General features: G+C 38.3%; 1 protein-coding gene across 3 annotated transcripts in view; it reads right to left on the bottom strand.

The window, feature by feature from the left end:
• GMDS (GDP-mannose 4,6-dehydratase) overlaps window positions 1-23,630 on the bottom strand; it is a 651,165-nt gene that overhangs the window by 198,515 nt on the left and 429,020 nt on the right. For 2 of the 3 annotated variants that reach the window (XM_017850337.1, XM_017850339.1), the window contains exon 8: window positions 10,969-11,055. The exons of the other annotated variant lie outside the window; for it this stretch is intronic. In XM_017850337.1, coding sequence (XP_017705826.1) covers window positions 10,969-11,055 — 87 coding nt within the window. The remainder of the gene's footprint in view (window positions 1-10,968; window positions 11,056-23,630) is intronic. 3 annotated transcript variants of the gene reach the window in all.

Below are 23,630 nucleotides of genomic sequence, written 5' to 3'. Positions count from 1 at the left end.
GGTAAAACTGTTGGCTTTATTGCTATTTGGCCAGTGAATCAGAACTGCAGTGCATGCTGGGCCTCTCAGCGGATTACACTACCAAAGAACACTCACATCTCTTATGTGTCATGAATTGTATATGCTTTCATTTAAAACTATAGAACTTCATTATATATTAACTTTATGGAAAGAAAGAAGCCAGCAAACAGAAAATTCTGAAAATTTATTAAAACTCACTTTGAATCCCTATCAACAGTTTTTTTTTTTTTTTTTAACATGGCAGAAATGTGTTTATTCTACTTTGTGATTTTCTAAAATTCTTTAACATCATATGCTCATTTTCAATGGCAGCTGAACCATATTACCCTTAATATTTTTTAGGCTAACGTCATCTCTGCCAAACTTTAAGGCGCAGAACACTAGGCTCTCAATAGAATGTATTTCCAAGTGCTTCAAAAGAATTAATGCCTTTGTTCGAGGAAAGACCTTGGTCTCTAAGTATCCTGTAGCCAACCTTCTAAAGAAGTTGAGTGTCTATTTCAAAAAGAAATTAAGACAGGTATCTTACCAACTATAATACAGTCGGAACTTTCCTACCTGCTTCATTTCATTTTTGGAGCTGATAGGTCTCTCTTCAGTAACACAGAACTCATATCTCTGTCTTTATATTGTTAGATTTCCATAAGGTAAATTATTAGTTTAGTTCTTTGAGATGATTCAATGCTAAGTTGTAGGATTTTATTAAATATTAATATAAGAAGGGGTCTGACATTTATGCTTTATTTTTCCTGGTAGTTATATATGCACTAAAGTATTACCAGATATACTGCTTCTTTTCTGACTAGGAGGAACATATCTTACTAAAAACGTATTTCGATGTATTGACAGTCCCCCACATACATGCCACTGTACAGAGTTATATGGTATTCTCCTGTACTGCTCTAACATGCTTACCATAAGCATTCCAAGAGCACAGGGCAGAAGTTCTCAAAGGATGGTCCAGGCACCTCTGGAGGTCTCTAAGACCCTTTCGTTTGGTCTTCAAGGACAAAACTATTTTTATGATAATACTAGAACCATATTTCTTTGGCATCCACATTCTTTCACCAGTATACAGGAGATACTGAAGCAGTTAAGAGAACTCAACTGTCTTCTGTTAATGCAGACATTAATGAAATTTTTTAAAATTGTGAAACAATGCCACTTTACTAATATTTTTGTCTGGGAAAATATAGTTATTTTCATAAAATATTTATCACGAAAATGAATTAATAAATATCCTTTAAATATTGCAGTTTTATCTGCTACTATGGTTGATAGCTATAACCTACATAAGCAAAAGTGCTTGTGGACCCTCGGTATTTTTAAGACTGTCAAGAGGAGTTCTGAGACAAAAACAGTTTGAGAAACTCTGGTATAAGGTATTTAGGTTGTTTCCAATTTTGTGCTACTTCATTATGAAATTTCAATTTATATGAAAATGTAGATACATGTAATTGTGGTAGGTATATAAAAATATATGTGGGTTCTAGGCTTGATGGTATGAGACAGTAGTCCCAGCTACTCAGGAGGCCGAGGCAGGAAGATCTTGTGAGCCAAGGAGTTTGAGTCCAGCCTGGGCAACATAGTGAGACCCTGTCTCTAAAAAAGGAAACAAAGGAAAGAAAAAAAAAGCTTTAAAAAGGTATCCAGGTAATCAACTTTTCTCTCCAAGTCCAATTTAGTCCCTCATACACTGGAGGAAGGAGTTAGTCATTCAAAAATTAAGTTTAGGGGCTTGAAAGAGAGTTATTCTCACTTAAAAAATAGGCACTAGTATTTGCTTATCATAGGCTACTAAAAGTACTGAATACTACTAAAGGTTCTTATAAATTGAAAACTCAGTTTTGGATTAGAGAGGCAGATTCCTTTAGATTAGGGTTTATGCTGTCAATGTAATTCAAATCAAAGAAAGACTGAATTTTGGGATGGGTTCTCTATCAATTGTCAAAAGAGACCTTGAGCACATGGGAAGACACATACACGCACATGCAGAGCACATGGGAAGACACATACACGCACATGCAGAGCACATGGGAAGACACATACACGCACATGCAGAGCACATGGGAAGACACACGCACATGCAGAGCACATGGGAAGACACATACACGCACATGCAGAGCACATGGGAAGACATACACGCACATGCAGAGCACATGGGAAGACACACGCACATGCAGAGCACATGGGAAGACACACGCACATGCAGAGCACATGGGAAGACACATACACGCACATGCAGAGCACATGGGAAGACACACGCACATGCAGAGCACATGGGAAGACACATGCACGCACATGCAGAGCACATGGGAAGACACATACACGCACATGCAGAGCACATGGGAAGACACACGCACATGCATACACACAGATCCTTAATGGAACCCCCGTCTGTAGGCTCTTTTGTAACTGAACAAATCGGGGCTTAAACATTGTTTCCACTCTGTCCATTTTATTATTTGACACCAAAACCTTCTGTTACTACAGCTATTAACAGTTGGCAGTCACATATAATGGATTTGAATTTGTCTAGGTTAGAATTTAGGATTCTTACATATCAAAACGAGAAAGAGGCTCTGTTGATATTTTCACATACTGATACCTATCATTGAATCGCAGGGTTTTATTTAAGCAATGGTTATCTTTCAAAAATAGAACCATAAATCTCTCTCAACTTCAGGAACCAGTTAAGGGTTCTTCCTTCAAGTTGACAGCCACTGCTGAGTCTGTATATGCATGTCATCAGATTTAGGATAAAGAAATCTCATCATTTAACCACTGCAGCCTTGTGAATTACTGATATATTCTGTCTTCATGCTATAAATATAATATGCATATTTGTCTTAATTTAGACCAGAAAAATCTCAATATGGGGAGAGGATTGGAAGTAGTTTTATGCTTTGAAAAGCATTTTCAGAATTACAATTTTTTTTTGAGACAGGGTCTTGCTCTGTTGCCTAGGCTGGAGTGCAGTGTGGCAATCAAGGCTCACCGCAGCCTGAATTTCCTGAACTCAAGTGATCCTCCTGTCTTAGCCCCCTGAGAAGCAGGACTACAAGTGTGTACCACCATGCCTGGCAAATTTTTAAATTTTTTGTAAAGATGAGGTCTTACTATGTTGTCCAGGCTGGTCTTGGACTTCTGGACTCAAGCGATTCTCCCACCTTGGCCTCCCAAAGTGTTGGGATTACACTGTACTCAGCCTAATTGTTTTGTTTCAGTCACAATATTTAGTTTAAAAATTCAAGGAACATATTAGAGGCAGTGAGATTTACCAATAGGGACCATGCTTAAGTTGACAGATCTTTACTCTCATACAATCCTGGCCCTGCTTCAATCTTAAGGGGAGACCCATGGACTGTGAACCCCACGAGGGCAGAAACTGTGTCTATTTTTCACTCTTATTTCGACAATACCTAAACCATAAACTCATCATAATTCATTAGGACAGTTTTTATAAATGTATCTATTATTCTAATTTTTAACTGAATGACACCACCAAAGCAATTCAATGGGGCAAAAGGAGGTTTTTCAGTAAGATTCTAGAGCAACTGGATGTCCATGTGGAAAGTAATGAATCTCCATCCGTACCTCCATCATACGCAAAATTAGTTAGAAGCGGGTCATAGAGGTAAATGTGAAGCCACTACTATGGAGCTTCTCAAAGAAACACAGAATATCTTCATAACCATAAGGATTAAGGCAAACATGTCTTAAAGGCACAAAGCTCACTAAATACGAAAAAAATTATAAACTGGACTTGATGACAGATAAAAACTGCTCATCAAAAGAGACCATTAAGGAAGTGAAAAGGAAAGTCACAGATTTGTAGACAATATTTACAATGAACATAATTAGCAGAGGACTTCATTTCTAGACTATATAAAGAACTAGAAATTCATAAGGAAAAGCCATTTCCCACCGTATTATATAATCTGCAGTATACTCTTCTGCCTCCCTGATTAAACTGATAACTTCTTGTCATGTATTTGATCAACTGTATGTTCACAGTTCCTAACATGAGTCAAGTACCAGGAACAAGGAACATACTTGAATGAATCAACAAGTTGCTGCCCTGCTAGTTGGTTTGATTCTACTTCTCAGGGCAAATGGCGATCATTAGTTGGAAAACGGGGGGCTCTTAGCTTTTCCTTATGAAGAGGCTTGGCTAAGTTACAGGGCAGTCCTGAAGGTCACATAACTAGTGTCATTTCCTTCCCATCTTATTTTTATTATTGCCGCTTCTACCACACATACTGAAGTCTCGCTTGCCCACCTCTTGCTAAATAGAGACACGAGGCAATGGCTACGGTGAGGTTAAATGAATGACTTACAGAACAGATAGCTAGGTGAACATCCAGAACTTACTTTCAAAAGAAAGGGAATTTTCTTATTGATCAGTATTTAGAGCTTGAATTTAGATCCAATTTCTTGACAGTGTTTCATACAGTTTAGTACAGAACTGAATGTCTCTAATCCTAGGTGCCAGGTATATACATACAACAGTTACATCAAAGGAGATAAATTTCTAGCTTTAAAATATTAAAAAATTAATATTGCCTCATGTTGCCACTTAGAAAAAGATCACCTTATCTTGAGAATTTCAAGATTTTCCTTTCCTCCAAATATATTAAAAGACAAGAGCTAGAATTCCATTAATTACTAAACTGAAGCCAACATTACAAAATACTACTGATATAAATGAGTAATTAAAAAAAATTCCTAAGCTTGCTCACTCAAACTTCTTTGCACGAGTGCATACTCTCTCTCTCTCTTTCTCTCTCTCTCTCTCTCTCTCTGTGTATATATCTATACACATCCATTATTTACCTACCTCTGTGTCTATATTTAATGGAATTTAACAAAATTAGTATTTAAGGAAATTTTAGGTCCTTGTCTTTTTCTTTCTCAAAGACGATTTTATATCAATACTTTCCATGAACACATCTGGTGTTTCTTTATAGCCTGGATTTACTAAATGTCATATCTAATGAAAGAGGGATTTATGTTTTTTCAACATAAATTCATTTTATTTTATCCAGGCTCCTCCCTCACTACTCAAAGTTGATGACTTCTTAAACCAAAATGGTTGGTCAGAATCCAATCAAGAATATAAAGGCAACTGAATAAATAAAACCATGAAGTAAGTGTAAAATACTAGTGTCCAGACATCTGAGATGTATGTGGCTACTATGAAACTTCCACAGCTGTACCGGCCTGGAGCTCACATGGTTCCCCAGGTTTAACAGAACCCATTACCATTAAGAGTTTTATTTGCTTAATAAATTACATTCTAAAGCACAATAGCCTAGGCTCACAGCTGTAAAATTGCCAAATATTGTCAATGACCACTCTCTGGTCATAAATAACAAAATAATCTGTGACTCATTGGATTTTTGATTCCCAAGGCAATTCTTTCTTGCCATTACTCAAAAATGTGAAAAAGTGCCTCTATGTGGCATTTTATGGAGGATATAAATTACTCAAAGGAGATGACATAGGACAGATTTGTAGGCCGAGTAACAGGAACCAGCCAACCAACTGTGTAAATTAAAGAACTAGTGACAAAGAAGAGGGCTAGTGAAAGAATTCTGAAATCCTAAGAACAGATCAGGATTAAGATCCTGAAAAGAGAATCTTGGTATAAAAGAAAAGAGAATCTTTTCTCTTTTCATGAGAATGGAAGGAGAGTGATGCAACAACCACTCATGGAATATTTATGTTAACTGGAGGGCAATGTATTACAATAACTGAACTATCACCTGGTGATAGTTCAAAACTCAGGTTCACTTTGTAATATATTTTATATTTATAGTCTTATTTGCATATACCAAAGGGTAGACACTGGTATCAGGTATCACAGAGCTAAACCTTGGAGGGTGATTTTTAATAACCAATATTAATTCTTAAATGTGGTTAACAGTTCCTTCGGTTACGCAGCTCAACTACACTGAACAGTTGCTGTGTGCTAGCCCCTGAGCTGGGGCGGGGTATTGAAATGAATAAGGCACAGCCCTGCCCTCCCCTGGAGGAGCTCACATTCCAGAGGAGAGGGAGCTGGCTGCCTCTGTCACTGTGTGCTGTCACAGAGCGGCCCCAGGTGTGGGACGGTGCACACCAGAGGAATGGAACTCAGCTGGAGAGGTGGGCAGGACAAGTGGGAGGAATAGGCAGGGGGCAGAGGAGAAGTTTATTTTTATTTTTAGTTATTTATTTTTTGAGATGGAGTCTTACTCTGTCGCCCAGGCTGGAGTGCACTGACTCACTGCAACCTCCGTCTCCTGGGTTCAAATGATTCTCCTGCCTCGGCCTTCTGAGTAGATGGGACTACAGGCTGTGCCACCACGCCTGTTTAATTTTTGTATTTTTAGTAGAGACAGGGTTTCATGGTGTTGGCCAGGATGGTCTTGAACTCTTGACCTCCGGTGATCCACCTGCCTCGGCCTCCCAGAGTGCTAGGGTTACAGGTGTGCGCCACCACACCCGGCTGAAAGGACCAGTTTTAGGGCAGGTGGAACAGGGTACGTGAAAGAGGCGTGAAGAGGCTGATCTGCCAGGGAACAGACAGGCAGGAGGGGAGGAGGGAAGGTTGGCAGGGGTCAAAATCACCAAGGGCTTCCTGAGCCAAAGGAGATGAGTGGACATAACCCTGCAGACAAGCAGGCCAAGGGTGAGATCAGATTGGCATTTAGAAAAGAACACCATTTAATGATCAAAGTTAGGCATTTTTGGCTTTTAAATAGAACAATAACGGAAACCAAAAACATATCTTTGTGGCATTTTCTGTGGAAACAGAAGATATCTCACAATGATACTTAGGCATGAGCGTGTCTTTTCTCCTGGTTTTTTTTTTTTTTTTTTCCTTCTCCCAGTATTGCTGTAAAATGATTTGTAAGTGTTTTAGAAAGATTCTGACAACATGAAACAGAATCTTGATGATAGCTGGTCCTGTGTTGAGAGGATAGACTTTCAAAGTCTTCTTTTGGTTTCCCGATTACTTAACTGACCGCCAAGACAACGCTGTGCTAAGTAAACTCTCATATCTTTCTGAAGCTGAAATAAAATAGTTATTTAAGATGTTTTACCTTTGTCAAAAAGAAATATGTCTTTTTCCATAAAAGTCATCCAAGAACATACTCTTGCGATCTTTTCTAATATTCAGTACGATGCCACGAAGTTTGAACTGCCACGAACAGACATTTGGACAAACAAGTCATGGAAGCATTATCAGCTGAGTTTTATTCATGTCTAGTTATAATTCTCTGGTATTTTGCACAGAGTAGGTGAGTAAAAACACCTTCAATAAATGAATAAATGAGTACTGCTTTTAACTGGAGTAGATTATATCATTTTAATGTATCTTTAATACACAAAATTTTATTTGTACAATAATTAAAATATTTAGACTATTCAAACTGTTTTTTTTTTTTTTCAACCGAAGCCCTTCACAATGCTTTCTGGAGACTTACAGGAAAGAGGTGTCTTGCTTCCTGTTACAACAAGCATTTGAAACATCTACAGGCACAACCTTTGTACCTCACTGAAAGATGCAAATACTGCTAATCCTCTACTGTCACTGCACGCAGTAGGCACTCCACGTTTAATGACAGTGACATACTGGTTTTCTATTCCTATTTTACTATTTGCAATTCTTTGAGTAACTTTGATGGTCTATTACAGTACGGACTATGTCCACAGAATTCTCTTTGGCTATCTAACACAAATTCACTGGAAATTAAATACCTAATTTTAAAAAGCTCTGTTTTCATATTAGAATCAAAAGTTCTGATATTCATTTAACCAATGTTCATTGTACATCTACTATGTTCCAGGTACACTGCTAGAAATATAAAAATGATACCTTTCTACTGTCCAAGGAATCATAGTCAAGCAGGGGAAGAGATTTACAATTAAGATCTAATAAATGCTAAAATACAGATCTGCACATAATGCTATAGAAGTACTGCAGAGAGAGGAATTAGTTTTGAATGGTATAAAAGGTAGGGTGGTGCAAAACTCACAGAGGCAAAATTTTAGTGGAGGACCTTGTAGAATGAGGAAGAGCTCACAAGCCAGGGAGAGGCTGTGTAGTCCAGGCAGAATAAACAGGACAGCAAAGTACACTGGACTCAGAGCACAGAGCAAGTTAAAGAAATGCCCAGGACTCTGGTGACTGATGTGAAGAGAGTGTGAGAAAGGGGATTTCAGTCCATAAACTAGGACCAGAGGATTACCTACTGGGGCCTCCAGAGTTTCACTAACAGTAAATTCAGAAAAGTAGAACAAACCAGAGGTTCCCAGTGTTGGCAGCTGTACAATCTTCTAGGAAATTGAGGAGGAGGATCTGAGGGGAAGAAAAGAAGAAAGGGCAGAGGAAAGAAAGGGAAAGGGGAGAGGGAGAGGAGGAAGTGGAAGAGAAGGGGGAGCAAAGGGGGACAGAGAAGAGAAGTCACAAAAGGAAGACAGCAGGTCAGAGGCACCAGAACAGGAGGAGGACAATCAGATTCCAGTTACCAAACCCCCCACCGACTGAATTAGCATCTGCAAACCAGGGGCTGAGGAAGCTGCAGTTATTACACAGCCAGGTTTGAGATTTGTTAGTGTCATTTCTCAGTCTCATTGAAGGGGAGGTAGATGGTTTTTTCATTTGTTTTTGAAAAGAACACAAAAGACTCAGTTGGATGTAGAGTTCCTAGGCTTCAGTAAAAGAATGTACACTGGGAACAGAAATTTATTTTTGTTAGTGTTTATTGCTTTATCTTTTTGATTATTCTATAGGTGCTTCTAAATAAGTTATTAAGCCAAGCGTGGTGGCTCATGCCTGTAATCCCAGAACTTCGGGAGACCAAGGCGGGAGGACTGCTTGAGGCGGTCAAGACCAGCTGGACTAACACAGCAAAACCCCATCTCTACCAAAAAAAATAGTTTTCAATTAGCTGGGTCCGGTGGTATATGAGCATAGTCCCAGCTACTCAGGTGGCTGAGGTGGGAAGATGACTTGAGCCTAGGAGTTCAAGGTTACAGTAAACTGTGAATGCGCCACTGCACTCAAGCCTGTATGACAGAGCAATACTCTTTTTCCAAAACAAAAGAAAACAAACCTTAATTTAAAAAACCGAAATAAAATTAGATATTAAGAATCAGTATGTTTTCAAGAATCTTGGGAAAGAATAAGAATTATTTTTTTCTAAGCTAATCACTTTAAAGGGTTCATTAGATGAAGGTTCAGAAGAGAAACCCAGAGCTCAATGCCTAAGAAAGGTTATTTCAGAAACTGCTACTCCTGAGCCATTCCTATCTTCATCTGACTTGAGAAAAGAAATAACTTTTGGGGCTTCTTTTATCATTTGAAAACTTTACATGAGTCCCAGGAGACAGAAAGAATCATAAAATCCCTAAAGCGGTGCCTTGAGAATCATTAGTTCTAGATAGCTAATAATGGATGGCTGAGAAAACAGAGAGAGCTCCAGAGTTTAAATAAGAGCATCTTTGCAAAGATTACAGCATCCCCATGCGACACTTAAGGTCTTCAAGTAAGAGAGTAGCAGTGATTCACTGACTTTTCCTCTGGTAATAAAGCCTTTACTGATTTGTGCGCGTGTATGCTTTTTTTAAAAAAAATTCCTTTTAGATTTTTCTTAGTATGAGTCAACTAAATACAGAATTATCCAACTTATTGTCTTATAATTGGAAACTGAAATATTAGGGGGGGAAATCAGAGAATAGATTCCATGCATTGCTTAACATACACAGCAATATTCAGGCTCATATAAAGACAGAGAGAGCCTGAATTGCAAAATCCCATTGCTTCATGTGAGTCAATTTTGAAAACTGACATTATGAGAGCTGTGCTGTTCAGTGTTCTAAGGCAGCCTGGAGCCTATTTGCGATTTGTGTTTCCACTTTCATTTCAGCAGATTCTGACATGTTGATAAGAAAAACTAAGACCGACCACATCATTTTAAACCAAATCAGAATGTCAGTTCTAGCATTAGAGTCTGATTCAATGCAATGTGGCTACAAGAAGGTTTTTAGCTAGCAAACTGGGAGGCTTTCATTCGCCTTAGTTGTAGGAGCGCCTGTACCAGAGACAGGCACTTTCTCCACTAGAGGAAGAAGCATCCCACACTCAAAGGACCACGGCTAGAACAGCTTTTTGTTTTCCTTCTTTTCTAAAAGAGGTGTGCATCTTGGGACTATAAAGACTATTGAAACATTCTGATAAGTCTTACAATGTTTTCAACACTATGACCCAAGATAAGGGCACCCAGAAAAGAAAAATGCAGCTGCCTTTGGAACCCTCAGGACCACCCACGCTGAATGTTCTAAGTTTGGGGCTGTGCCATGAGGCAAGAGAGCACGTTAAGCACGTGTGAGATATTATGAAAACCTGAGCAACTTCATGTCCATAGTTTTAAGGAACTCTGAAGTAAAAGATAAACATATTTAATCTGAAGGTATTTTATGTTTTTATGAAGAAATATCACATGGATGTAATACATATATTTGACTGATAACTTAAAAATCATATTCATATTTAATTATACTAAATTTTTAGATGCCATGTGTATGTAAAGATATATATTCAAAATTCACTTACATGAAGCAATCTTGTTTTATAATTCAGTCTCTAAACCTCTTTATATAAAATCAATTAAACAACTGGCATTTATTTCATGATTCTGTAACATTTCCTGACATTTCAGTTTCCAATTAAAAATGATAGTAGGAACAGTTCTGTATTTAATTGACTTGTACTAAGGAAAGAAAGGTGTCTATTTCAAATCAAATGTGGAAAACAAAATAGGTCACATTTGTGGACAACAAGCATGCAATAAAATATCAGAAATTCTAAGACAAAACACATAATCATGTTATAAAACACCCCTCTTTAAGATGAAATAAAATCTGCTGTGGGTTAATCTCCCACGTACACAGTACCTCTTTTTCACATAGAAAGCTGGGGCTTCTCTCTGTGCTCAAATACTTCAGATCATTTAAGATTTTTTCACCCAATGCATGTATTGTCTGCAATAAAAAAGTAATTCACCTACTGAAAAAAAATTCAGCAATTCACCTTCGGTTTGAGGCAGGCTTAGAGTCTCAATTAGCCATATAAGTAAAAATTTTACCCCAAGTTATTATATACAAATGTATATAAAAAGTGATATTTTCACAAAGTATTATACAACTTCTTTACTTCTGGAGAAAAAAAGTTACAGCAGAAAATTTCAGTGCCTTCATTTTTACTGTTAAGTTAGAAATGAAGGCTACTTGTGGTCCCAACCTTATTGATCCATGAATAGATCCCTAGACCTGGGCAACAGCCTTATATGGAATTAAAAGGGGGGCTTCCACTTGGTGAATAAAGCCATGGAATACTCCATTTATTTGAAAACCAAATGAAAAACAGTCTAAATTTTTGTTTTTCTCCTTTGTAATGGGCCATGTGCTTTTTTCAAATATCTTTTACTAAAAATCATCTATAAGGTTGTTCAAGTGAGATTTTAAACATCAGCCCACTTCCATTCACAAGGCAAAAGATGAGACTTCCAATTCTTTTCTTTCTTTTTGCTTTTGTTAATGAAAAGGAACACAAGAAGAAGGCAAGACACATTCTACAGATAGCTTCCTGTCACTAGTTCAGCTGTTTTTGATGACCCTCTGCCTGTTTTACACCTTATCCTGATGTCAATTCTTGTTTTCACTCTTCCAGATTTCTTTCACATGAAAACAGCTGACAGAATGTTGCAAAATAAAGAGGAAAAGGAAGAACTTCAGCTGGAAATAGAAAGTTTTCATCCATGACACTGAATACATTTCCCCACCTCTGACACACTATGGTTGCTAACAATCCCGGCTGTCTGCAAGGGGAAGTAAATGAGCAAGCAGGCTCACTGCCCCACCAGTGAGGGTACTGAGCCAAAGTGGGGCCTTGCCCTTCTGCCTTGATCTGACCCTGAAGGTGGTGGGATGGGGTAGGGGGTGGAGGGTGGGAGGAGAAGTGACCATTCATTCACCTATCTATTCACTCGGTATTTATGAGAGCCTACTATGTGCTTGGCAACATCCCGGGTGGTATTTATGGAAGATCTGCTATGTGCTAGCAGTTTTATTTATCTCCATTCGTCTTGGTACCACCTTAGAGAAATAATATTTTTATGACTGACAGATAAGGAAATGGGTTCAGAGAGCTTATTTAGGTATCTTACATCACATCAGATAAGGACTGATTTATGACTGGATCCCAATTTTGTCTCATTCCAAAGCTCAGGTGTTCACAGATGACTATATCATGGGGACCCAACAGAATACCACCATGAATTAGGCTTATTCATACACAGTAACAGCACTCTCTTCTAAAATACGGGTATTACCAAAAGACACAGAAGATGGAAGACCGTACTGACAATTCTCAGCATACCGTCATCGATTTTGCTTTATTTGTTTTCATAACTAATATAAAAGTAATATGTTCTCATTGTCATCAATGGAAGAACAGAGCGCAGAGAATTAACAGTTCCTCCACGTTTTCAGCCAGTTAACGAACATCTAACGTTTAGCGTATTTCTTTTCACACGTATCTCTGCTCACAAACTGCAGCAAATACATACGTATTTGTTTTTCTCCTCCTTCTTCTTTTTTAAAGTGGTGGAGGTCTTTCCTTCTATCTGCTGACCACAAGGCACGGGAGTTTCAATGGAAGTGGGTGAGAGAGTTTGGAAGGAGTTTCAATGAAAGGGGGTGATAGAGTTTGGAAGACTAGGAAAACTGTCAGAGGAAAGCAGGTCTGGGTGAGGTTGTCACAGAGTTTAACATTTCATCCAGAAAATATATTTTTCCTTAGCAGTGGTCATACCTAAGAAAAGCAGCATGTCTAGATAGAAGCTGGTATTTACACATATCTATTTAATACATTGCTCCCCCCACCCCCACACACACAAGATGCTACTGATAGACTGCAATCTAGAACATGCCTTCCTGTTCTAATACAAATGGGTCTGCATTTTCTTTTAACTTGGCAAGGTTGAAAAACAGACTCGTCATAAGTGTGTAATGTCTTGAACCAAAATAGACTTCCTTAATGATTTGTTTTCTCCAATTTCACCACAAAATGTAATGCAGCCAACAAAAGAACTATTCTTCCCCCACGTATAATAACATGTTATTCAACAATCATGTAAGAAAGCCTATACATAAGACTGCCAAGGTTCTGAAATTGAGTTTCTAACTGAAATGTTTGGAAAGAAATCTTTTCTTTTTTAAGTTTTACTCCGAGGGTTTGAGTGAAGTGATATAAATATCTGGAATATACAGTTTTGCTTTACTGCTGCAACATGCTTCCAGAAGTAGTTATGGTTTACTTTATAACATGGGTCACTGAAAACATTAACCATAAAAACATATAAAAGTACAAACAAGTTCTCAGTAGACCATTTACTCTGTAGCAGAACAAACAATTTAATTGCTTCTGTCCTTGTGAGGGCAAATAGCTCCTGATGAAGCTGGGTCAGGAGTACCCCCTGGTTTGTGGGGAGTCTACAACCTGCATGCTATTCACGTGACCCGACTCTCTCAATACGTCAAGGGTCCGCGCCCCGGGACGGAGGTAAAAGCCTGGTTAACAGCAGAAAAAGCAACCCATTCCCAGTACGGTAAGAAAGATGATAACAGAATGATGAACTATTTTCTTTTCTTTCTTTTTTTAATGGAGAACTGTAAAGGAAAGAAAATTGTAATGGTGTAAAAGCTAAAAGGGGAAAAGTGAATCCACTATTTACTTTTCTGAAACACAGAGTTTGCCTTAAAAGTGTGCCCCATAATCACTAGCCCACCTGAAAACCATAGAAAGTGCCGAAGACTAAAGGATGCAGCTACATAATCTGAATGCACATTAATGCATGGTGCATATTTATGGTATGACGACAGGTATAAATATCACCAAAAATGAATATATCTCCTGTATCTATTAAATTTCTGGGAAATAACTAGGTAAATTAAAATGTGTTAGCCAAGATAAGACATAATTAATGCATTTTAAAAAATTAGATTATTGGCCGGGCGCGGTGGCTCAAGCCTGTAATCTCAGCACTTTGGGAGGCCGAGACGGGCGGATCACGAGGTCAGGAGATCGAGACCATCCTGGCTAACACGGTGAAACCCCGTCTCTACAAAAAAAAAAAAAAAAACTACAAAAAACTAGCCGGGCGAGGTGGCGGCGCCTGTAGTCCCAGCTACCCGGGAGGCTGAGGCAGGAGAATGGCGTGAACCCGGGAGGTGGAGCTTGCAGTGAGCTGAGATCCGGCCACTGCACTCCAGCCTGGGTGACAGAGCGAGACTCCGTCTCAAAAAAAAAAAAAAAAAAAAAAAAAAGATTATCAAGAACACATTTTTCTAATGAGTGAAAGTTTTCCTAAATAAAAGTTTTTTCCTTTGGCCAGAAGCAGTGGCTCATGCCTGTAATCCCAGCACTTTGGGAGGCCAAGGTGGGCGGATCACCTGAGGCCGGGAGTTTGATACCAGCCTGGCCAACATGGCGAAAATCCTGTCTCTATTAAAAATACAAAAATTAGCCAGGCGTGGTGGCAGGCACCTGTAATCCCAGCTACTCAGGAGGCTGAGGCAGGAGAATCACTTGAACCCAGGAGACGGAGGTTACAGTGAGCCGAGATCGAGCCACTGTACTCTAGCCTGGGGGACAAGAGTGAGACTTCATAAAAAAAAAAAAAAAAAAAGTGAGCAAGTGGGAGAAGAAAGGTTAACTATCTGGTGGAAAAAACACTAGTATAAGCACATCTATATGTATGTACATATATACACATGCATATATATACATACATACATGTAATACATATACATGGACACTGGATCATCAAAAAAGTGGTTCATTTTGTATTTATGATTTAGGTGGGGATCCCAGGTTTAAACTCCAGGTCCACTATTTATCACTTATGTGGCCTTGCTTAAGTTACTTCGCTTCTCTTGGTCTCAAACTAGAGATAATACCACTCACCTTAATTCTAAAGCAGTATCTAAAAAATCTGTCATTAGTAAATCAGCAGTGGTCATATCTAAGAAAAGCACATGACTAGATAGAAGCTGGTATTTACACAGATATATTTAATGCATTGCTCCTTCTCACACACACACACACACACACACTCACATACTCACATACAAGATACTACTGACAGACTGCAATCAAGAACATGCCTTCCTATTCTAATACAAATGGGTTTACATTTTCTTTTAACTTGGCAAGGTTGAAAAACAGACTCATCATAGTAAATTAGCAGTGACCACACCTAAGAAAAGCGGCATGACTACATAGAAGATGGTATTTACACATATATAGTTACATACTCAGAGAAATAAAAAGTTAATGCGGGTTACTAAGTGGTTTATTTTAATAAACTGAAAATGTTTTTATTCGATAGATTCATTATTTTCTGTGAAAAGCACTGAGTTGTACCTTATTGTATCAGAAAAGTCACATGGAAAAGCTCTGCTCTTTGAAAGGTATTTCTTTATATCCATTTAAAAATCTACCTTGGGGCTGGGTGCGATGGCTCGTGCCTGTAATCCCAGCACTTTTGGAGGCTGAGGGGGGCGGATCACTTGAGGTCAGAAGTTTGAGACAAGCCTGGCCAACCTGGTGAAACCCTGTCTCTACTAAAAATACAAAAATTAGCCAGGCATGGTGGCAGGCGCCTGTCATCCCAGCTACTTGAAAGGCAGAGGCAGAAGAATTGCTTGAACCCAGGAGGCAGAAGTTGCACTGAGCCGAGATCACGCCACTGCGCTCCAGCCTAGGCGATAGAGTGAGACTCTGTCTCAAGAAAAAAAAAAAAACCTACCTTGGGTTATATTTCTCACAGAAACAGAATACGACAAGTAGACACTTTAGGGGTAATGTTTATCTCCTTGCTTCACTGTAATAATAAAATCATTAAAGAAAATAAAATAGATTTTTATTTTATTGATAAAAGGTTACAGATTAGGAATCCTCATGCTAAGCAGAAAGTATTACTTTAATTTTGAATGTTTATCTCGGCAATCTACACAATAACTACACAGATCACACAAACATTTCTGTCTGGTACTAATCTAAAAAGCTCTCTGAAAACAATTATTTTATGATATTGCACATTTTCTAGTTTTTGTTATAGTTTATAAATACATATTTTGGTCAGCATTAATGAAATGAAACCTAAAATCGTGAAAACATTTAATATAAATTAGAAATAGGAGAGAAGTACTTAGGGTAGTTAGCTGCTACTCATGTGTTACCGAAAGAAGAGGCATGAATTGCATTATGAAAAAGTAAAATGTGGATAAAGAATGCTTTGGTAGTAAAACATACACACAAAAGCACTGGATTTCACAATCAAAGTCCAATGAGAATTTCCCCTTTGGCAGTCAAACAAAAATTCCAGGAAAATAGTTTAAATTCCCTTCACAAAGTTCAAATAACGCTATTGGTATTAACTTGCAAATATAAGAAATAACATTTCAGTCTGGGTATCTGACTAATGGTTTTTTATGGACCCTATAAAATTTAGAATAATTTTTGCATTTAATATATCTCACATGCAATTACTGTTTCAGTAGTCCAAAATCTGTTTAATGTAATTCCATACAGATGAATTATAATTCTAAATAGAATCCTCAAATTCTATTTAAGTTTTAATGTAAACAATTCACCTAAAGGGATAAGCAGCACTCATTATTTCTTTAGAGACAAGAATATTTTAGACAGGTAACAACTCACTTTTGAACTAAGTTCATTGAAACTATAAGCACTATAGTTTACATAGTGCTTTATAACTGCAAGCCCTCCGCTTTTTCAACAATTATGCATTCCCCTAAATTCATATTTAAAAAATACAAATTATCAATTGAGATTTCTCTGCCTGTAACATAGAGATCTCTGTTCCTGGCCACTGGGTGGTTCTGCACGCATGGGCATGGGGTTCTAGCTTAGGCCCGACTGTCACTAACTTCTCTATGGCTTCAGAGAAGTCACAGGGCCTATGTTTTCTAAACATATGTATATTTTTAAGTTACAGAACATGCTTACAAAATGCCACCTCATTGTGTTTTATATACATGGACTCTATAAATGGATGCATATACTGCAACCAATTATAGCTATCCCAGAGTGAAAGGATATTTTGAGAGAAGCAATTATTATAGCAAATGAGACAGGAAACATCCTTTTCCATCGCTCAAGAAACACAGACATTTGTTTCTTGTCTCTCGGCAAAAATGGAAAAACTCTCTTGCATTTCACAAGTGAGTGGGTCTCCCGGAGGTTCTGAGAAGGTTCTAAGCTAAATAATCCTAAACTGAGCGAACCCTCCCCAGCTCCTTTTGAGTGGAGAGGCTGAATTCAACACTGCCGGGGAGCTGCAGCTGGTGGATGGGGACAGGGGACAGCTTGCTGTTGTGGGCTTTAGGGAGCAAACTCTGCCAAGCCAGGACGGGCGAGGATGAGAGGGGAAAGACTCACAGTTCTTTGGTAATAAAAATGCAGTTTATATAAACTGTAGGAGACCTGGTGAGAAAGTAAAAGAGGTAATTGTGCACATTCCAAACGTTTTAATATATAAACTGTGTAACCATCACTCATGAATAGCGCAGCTGCTAACAATTTATTTGTTTTTTTTTTGTTTTGTTTTGTTTTGTTTTGTTTTCACCAAGATAAAAATCATGCTAAAGCCAAGAGATGTTTCTCTAGTGAATGATATTTTGAAACTCTGGTCAAAACATAACTGTGACACAATAAATTTTTAAAGAAGTCATGAAAGCTTGTAGTTTGAAATTTGAAAGAAGACCTAGTTTTTTCCCCAATTAGGAAGGACCACATTTCAACTTTCATGACAGTGCCGGGCTCAGTCTTGCGGCGGGGGAGGGGAGGCCAATTCTGCATGCACATCTGTTTCCAGTGCGATGCTGGTATGCAAACTATTGTCTATTGGAAGTGTGTTGTGGTAACGTTTGCCAGGGTTAAAGGCTGGGTCAATTTGATCAAGACGCTAAAATTAGCTTCTGTGTGTTTTCCTGAAAAGAAAAAAAAATACTGTAAAGCTCTTTGTTTTCCTTCAAGTGCCATTCTCAGATTTCAGTTTCTGGTGTGTAAACTACCAGGAAACAGACGGCTATGACAACTGACTTCTTGTTCACTGAGTTCTGCATAATGAAATGGTGCCACACGTCACCAAGCTGGAGAACACATGGAGAAAGCTAGCTTTCTGACCCAACTCACATTTTCCCATTTAAAAAAATTAACATTATAAAATTACTCAATGTGAATGCATTTGGAAATTCAAAACCATAGCTATATTTTAAAGTGTGTGATGGCTTGGCAAAGCCCAAACACATTTAGAAACTCATCATTCTGAGAAGTATTGGGGTAAGATTTAGGTCACATATTCCTGGTAGTATTGACAGTGCTCTGATTTATTTTCACAGGAAGTGAGTTCGTTAGGATGAAAAAGAGGGAAAAAATACATATACAAACTCCAGTAATAATCTGATGAATTCCAAGAGCAGAAAGGAATCGTGGAAACAATACATAGTCATGAGATAGTTCAAGAAAAATATTGATATTTTTCTAGATTAGCAAAATTACTTAGAAAATTACTTAACAGTTAACATTCCAATAGATGAAAAGATGAAAAAAGGAGAAACAGAATTATCTGCTATGTTGAAGGCTTTGTGATGAATAGACAAATAAACCAAAAGTAGAAGCATGTTGGAAATTTATTTACATACTTGGAGACCTGCTTTTTCTTGTATGAGATGCTAAGTCAGGTTACAATAATATAAAAGTAAAAAACCTCAGTGAAATGCCTCTCTCATATTTTAACTATTTCAATACCGCTAACTTTTAAAATGACCTATAATGTAAAAGTATTTTGGTGCACATTTTACTACAAGTATTTCCGATTAAGGGAAGTCTGAGAGAAGAAATAAACAGGTTTTCCCTAAATTACAAAATGCAATGGAAAAATCCTTCAATCTAGTTACAGCATAGTGAAAATATTATAAATTTGGGTCATTTATACCACAGGATTTCCTTCTTCGCAAACATCCTCTCAATTCCAGTGGCTTTTTGTACTTTTATAATTTAGAGTTCATTAAAAAGATTTGGTATGGATACTAGAAGTGTGTAAAATATTTGGCAAAACTCATTTGTAAAATAAAACTTATTTGTACAACATATATAAAATTACTCAATCTTTATATTTAAATGCCCTCTAGAGCCAAACACAGCATGGTAGTTACTACTAATTGCTTGATTATTTTCTTGGGTCAGAAATTAGTGAAAAAATACTATATATCATGACACTAAATTAATAAGATTCCGTATTATCTCTAATTTCTCACAACCAGCTCTTCTTCAGTTTAAAATCTGACCTCTTCTCTCAAAGTTATTTGTAAAAATGGGAAGAATAATATTGAACTGCAATAACTCATCAAGTCTAAAGTTTTTCAGTCATAATCTTCTCAATTGTATGTTCTTACACAGCTGAGCACAGCTTTCTGGTGGAAAGACTCTGGGCTCCTAGGACACTACAAATGGCAGATTCCTCTTCTTCCTCCTGCATGAGTTCTGAGGATTCCTCCCCCGACACCACTGCCCACATCCCCTTTCTGGCACCTGAAATGTAGCATTTCCCAAGGTTGTGACTTTCTCTCCCCCTTCTTTTCCTTTTACATACTGTTTTCCAGTAAATTTACCCACTAATATATATGGCTTTAAATATCTATGTTTTTAGCCTAAGGATGGTTAAGTTAGGCACAGAAGGTTTATGGAGGGAGTTTAAATATTCATTAGACTGCTGATACTTTGTTAGAATGTATGCATAAACAGGTGCATTTTTTGTTGTTCAGAATCCAAAATTGTAATGGAAAGTTGTCCATGACTCAAAAAGAAAAGAAAAGTCAACCCCACCACCACTTTCCACACCAGAATGGCTCCAGTAGCCTAACTGAACACCTTCACCTGGGTACTCCCAGCATCACTACTACTTCAGACTCAGGCTGTTCTCATGACTGGCCTCCTCCGGAGAGCATTCCTTCCCCTGTGTCTCCTGTGTGCTTATGATATTACCACCCTACCATCTCTGAGACTCTCCTTTCTCCCTCATCCAGCAACTGCAATTAGCTGGAAGTCTGAGGCTTCTCATCTGTTTCCACCACCATCCCTTTAGCCCAGGACCTTGAAGTAGACTATGTGGTCAGGTTGCCTTGTAACTGTCTCCTCATCCAGGCTGGCCACTGTTGCACAATTCCAGGGGCTGCAATTCATGTCACATTCTCTGCAAATGCAACATATCTCCATGCAACATGATGGAAGTTCCAAGGCTGTGTGCACAACCAGTGAATTCAGGTGTGCACTTCTATCCTTTCTACAACATCATTCTCAATTTCCTCTACAGCCTATTTTAACTATACCACTGCTCCCCTCCCCCCCATCTAAAATTAACTATTCACATTCACTGAATATGCCCACACTTTTTTTGTAAGTCTTTGTGTCACAATGCATGCTGATCTGTGTTTTGGAAAAATACCACCAAATCCCCACCTCTCACAATCCCTGGTGGTCTGTCTTCCGTTTGTCTCTCCCATGAAGCTTTCAGTAGGACAGAGTGTAAGCATGTGGGTATCAGATTAGGATTCAACCCCAGCCCCACTAACATGAACTACTCAAGTAGTCTTCTGTAAACTAATTAAACTCTCCACACCTAGGGCCTCCTTTTAAAGTGGGGACAAAATTTAACAGTTAGGATGTGAGGATTAAATGAAATACAATGCATATTAAGTACCTGGTACTTTTTAAGTGTTCAATATTTTTTAGCTGTTATTTTAACATCCTCACTCCCAGTAATGATTTCATTCTCCTGTATCCTCTGTTTGGATTCTAGTACCATACATTTGTTGTTTTGTCGCCTCCCAAATATGATTTTAGATGTCAGGGGCATGCACTATCATATTTAAATCACCTTGAGCACCTACCACAGTGCCTTACACATAGTAGGTGCTTACTAAATATGGGGTTATTTTTCTTAAGTCATTCTTTCTTGGGCCAGAATTTACTGGAGGTCAAGGGGACAAAAGGGTGGAAGAACTACACAGATGTTAGATCCTTTACTTGCAAATAAATCTCCTTATGAAAGTCAGTCACCATTTCAGAACTGCACATAGGACACAACGCCTAGTGTATATTTACATGTACCAAAGCAACACACTGGCTGAGAAGATCGCTGATGAAGATTAACTTGTATAGCATCCTTCAAAACATCATGACTCTTGGGAGGACATGTTCATAGGATACAGAAAACAAAATTCCACAAAGCATATATTTTCTTACCTCTTAGAAATGGACCAAACCAAATGCATTACAAAACCTCAGGTTTGCAAAATAGCAGACAAATAAATTAAACATTGGCATAATTAAGCTATGGTGAATAAAGACTGCCAGTCTAATTTGAGGAACTAGTGGGAACACAGTCATGCATCATTGAACGACAGAAAAACATTCTGAGAAATGTGTCCTTAGGTGATTTTGTAGTGCCCAAATCACACAGTGCACTTACACAAACCGAGAGAGTAGAGTCTACTACATAACGAGGCTATAGAGTATGCTATATACTATATACTACAAATCTGTACACCATGTTACTATACTAATTTAAGCAACTGTAACATGGTGATAATTATCTGTGTTTCTTTTTTTCTTTTTTTTTTTTGAGATGGAGTGTCACTCTGTTGCCCAGGCTGGAGTGCAGTGGCCGGATCTCGGATCTCGGCTCACTGCAAGCTCCGCCTCCCGGGTTTACACCATTCTCCTGCCTCAGCCTCCCGAGTAGCTGGGACTACAGGCGCCCGCCACCAGGCCCGGCTAGTTTTTTGTATTTGTTAGTAGAGACGGGGTTTCACCGTGTTAGCCGGGATGGTCTCCATCTCCTGACCTCGTGATCCGCCCATCTCGGCAATTATCTGTGTTTCTAAACATTTCAAAACAGTTTTACTGTGCAGTAAAATATAGCATAAAAGAGAGAAAATGGCTGGGTGCCATGGCTCATGTCTGTAATCCCAGCACTTTGGGAGGCCAAGGCGGGCAGATCACTTGAGGCTAGCTAGGAGTTTGAGACCAGCCTGGCCAATATGGCGAAACCCCATCTCTACTAAAAATACAAAAATTAGCCGGATGTGGTGGCATGCACATGTAATCCCAGCTACTTGGGGAGCTGAGGCACAAGGATTGCTTGAACCTAGGAGGGGGAGGTTGCAGTGAGCGGAGCTCATACCACTGTACTCCAGCCTGGGCGACAGATTGAGGCTTTCTCTCAAAAAAATAAAAAGATAGAAAATGGTACACATGTATAGGCACTTACCATGAAGGAAGCCTGCAGGACTGGAAGTTGCTCTGGGTGAGTCAGTGAGTGACAGGTGAGTCAATGTGAAGGTCTAGGGCATTACTGCACACTGCTGTAGAATTTGCAAACACTGTATACTTAGGCTAAAGGAAATGTAAAAATAAGGTAATTGTGCTATGATGTTTGGATGGCTACCATGTCACTACATGGTTAAAAAATTTTCAGGTCCATTATAATCTTATGGTATCAACATTGTATATGCGACCTGTCGCTGACCAAAATGTCATTATGTGGTGCATGACTGTATCTTGAGTAAGGGGATCTTGGAATATTTCTAAGTAGAGAGCATATGAGATCCAAATTTACAAAGACACATAAAATTTATTTTAGCAAATTGTTTTCATGCAAAAGGAGGTTCTAAAATTATTTTAAGTGCTTAAAATTTTTTGTAGGCGTGCATTATTTGGACCGTGTTTAAACTATTAATATGCTAAACAAATCCTTTCTACAGATATTGTTGATATAAACTCCAAATTGATGAGGAAGTTAAAATAGCCTGACATTAATACACATAATGCCTGATTGCATTTTCAATTCTGAGGGTTTTTCAAGAATGTCCTGAGGCCCTCTATAAGTTTCAAATTGTTATCTGAAATCATTTCATTTTAGAAGCCTGGTATATACAAAATGAAGTTTGTAGAGCTATTGTTTATTATAATTTAACAAATGTCTGGCTGGGTGTGGTGCCTCGTGACTGTAATACCAGTGTATAGGGAAGCTGAGGTGGTAGGATCACTTGAGGCCAGGAGTTTGAGAGTAGTCTGTGCAGCATAGTGACACTCTCTAAAAAAAAAAAGTTTCTTTAATTAGCTAGGAAAAGTGGTACGTACCTGTAGACCTAGCTACTTGGGAGACTGAGGCAGAAAGGTCACCTGAGCCTAGGAGTTCAAGGTTACAGTGAGCTATGATTGTGCCCCTTATTCCAGCCTAAGCAGAAGAGCTACCCTGTCTCTTAAAATATAGATATATACATATATATACACATATATATGTGTGTGTGTATATATATATGCATGTGTGTGTATCCAGGATAAATAAATACACACACACACACACACACACACATCCAGGATATATATATATGTGTGTGTGTATATATATATGCATGTGTGTGTGTATCCAGGATAAATACACACACACACACACACACACACA

The sequence above is a fragment of the Rhinopithecus bieti genome, unplaced genomic scaffold (assembly GCF_001698545.2).
Source record: "Rhinopithecus bieti isolate Rb0 unplaced genomic scaffold, ASM169854v2 scaffold_32012, whole genome shotgun sequence".
In the NCBI taxonomy this organism is placed as follows: Eukaryota; Metazoa; Chordata; class Mammalia; order Primates; family Cercopithecidae; genus Rhinopithecus; species Rhinopithecus bieti.
The sequence above is the reverse complement of the archived record's forward strand: the minus strand, read 5'-3'. Positions and strand labels throughout refer to the sequence as shown.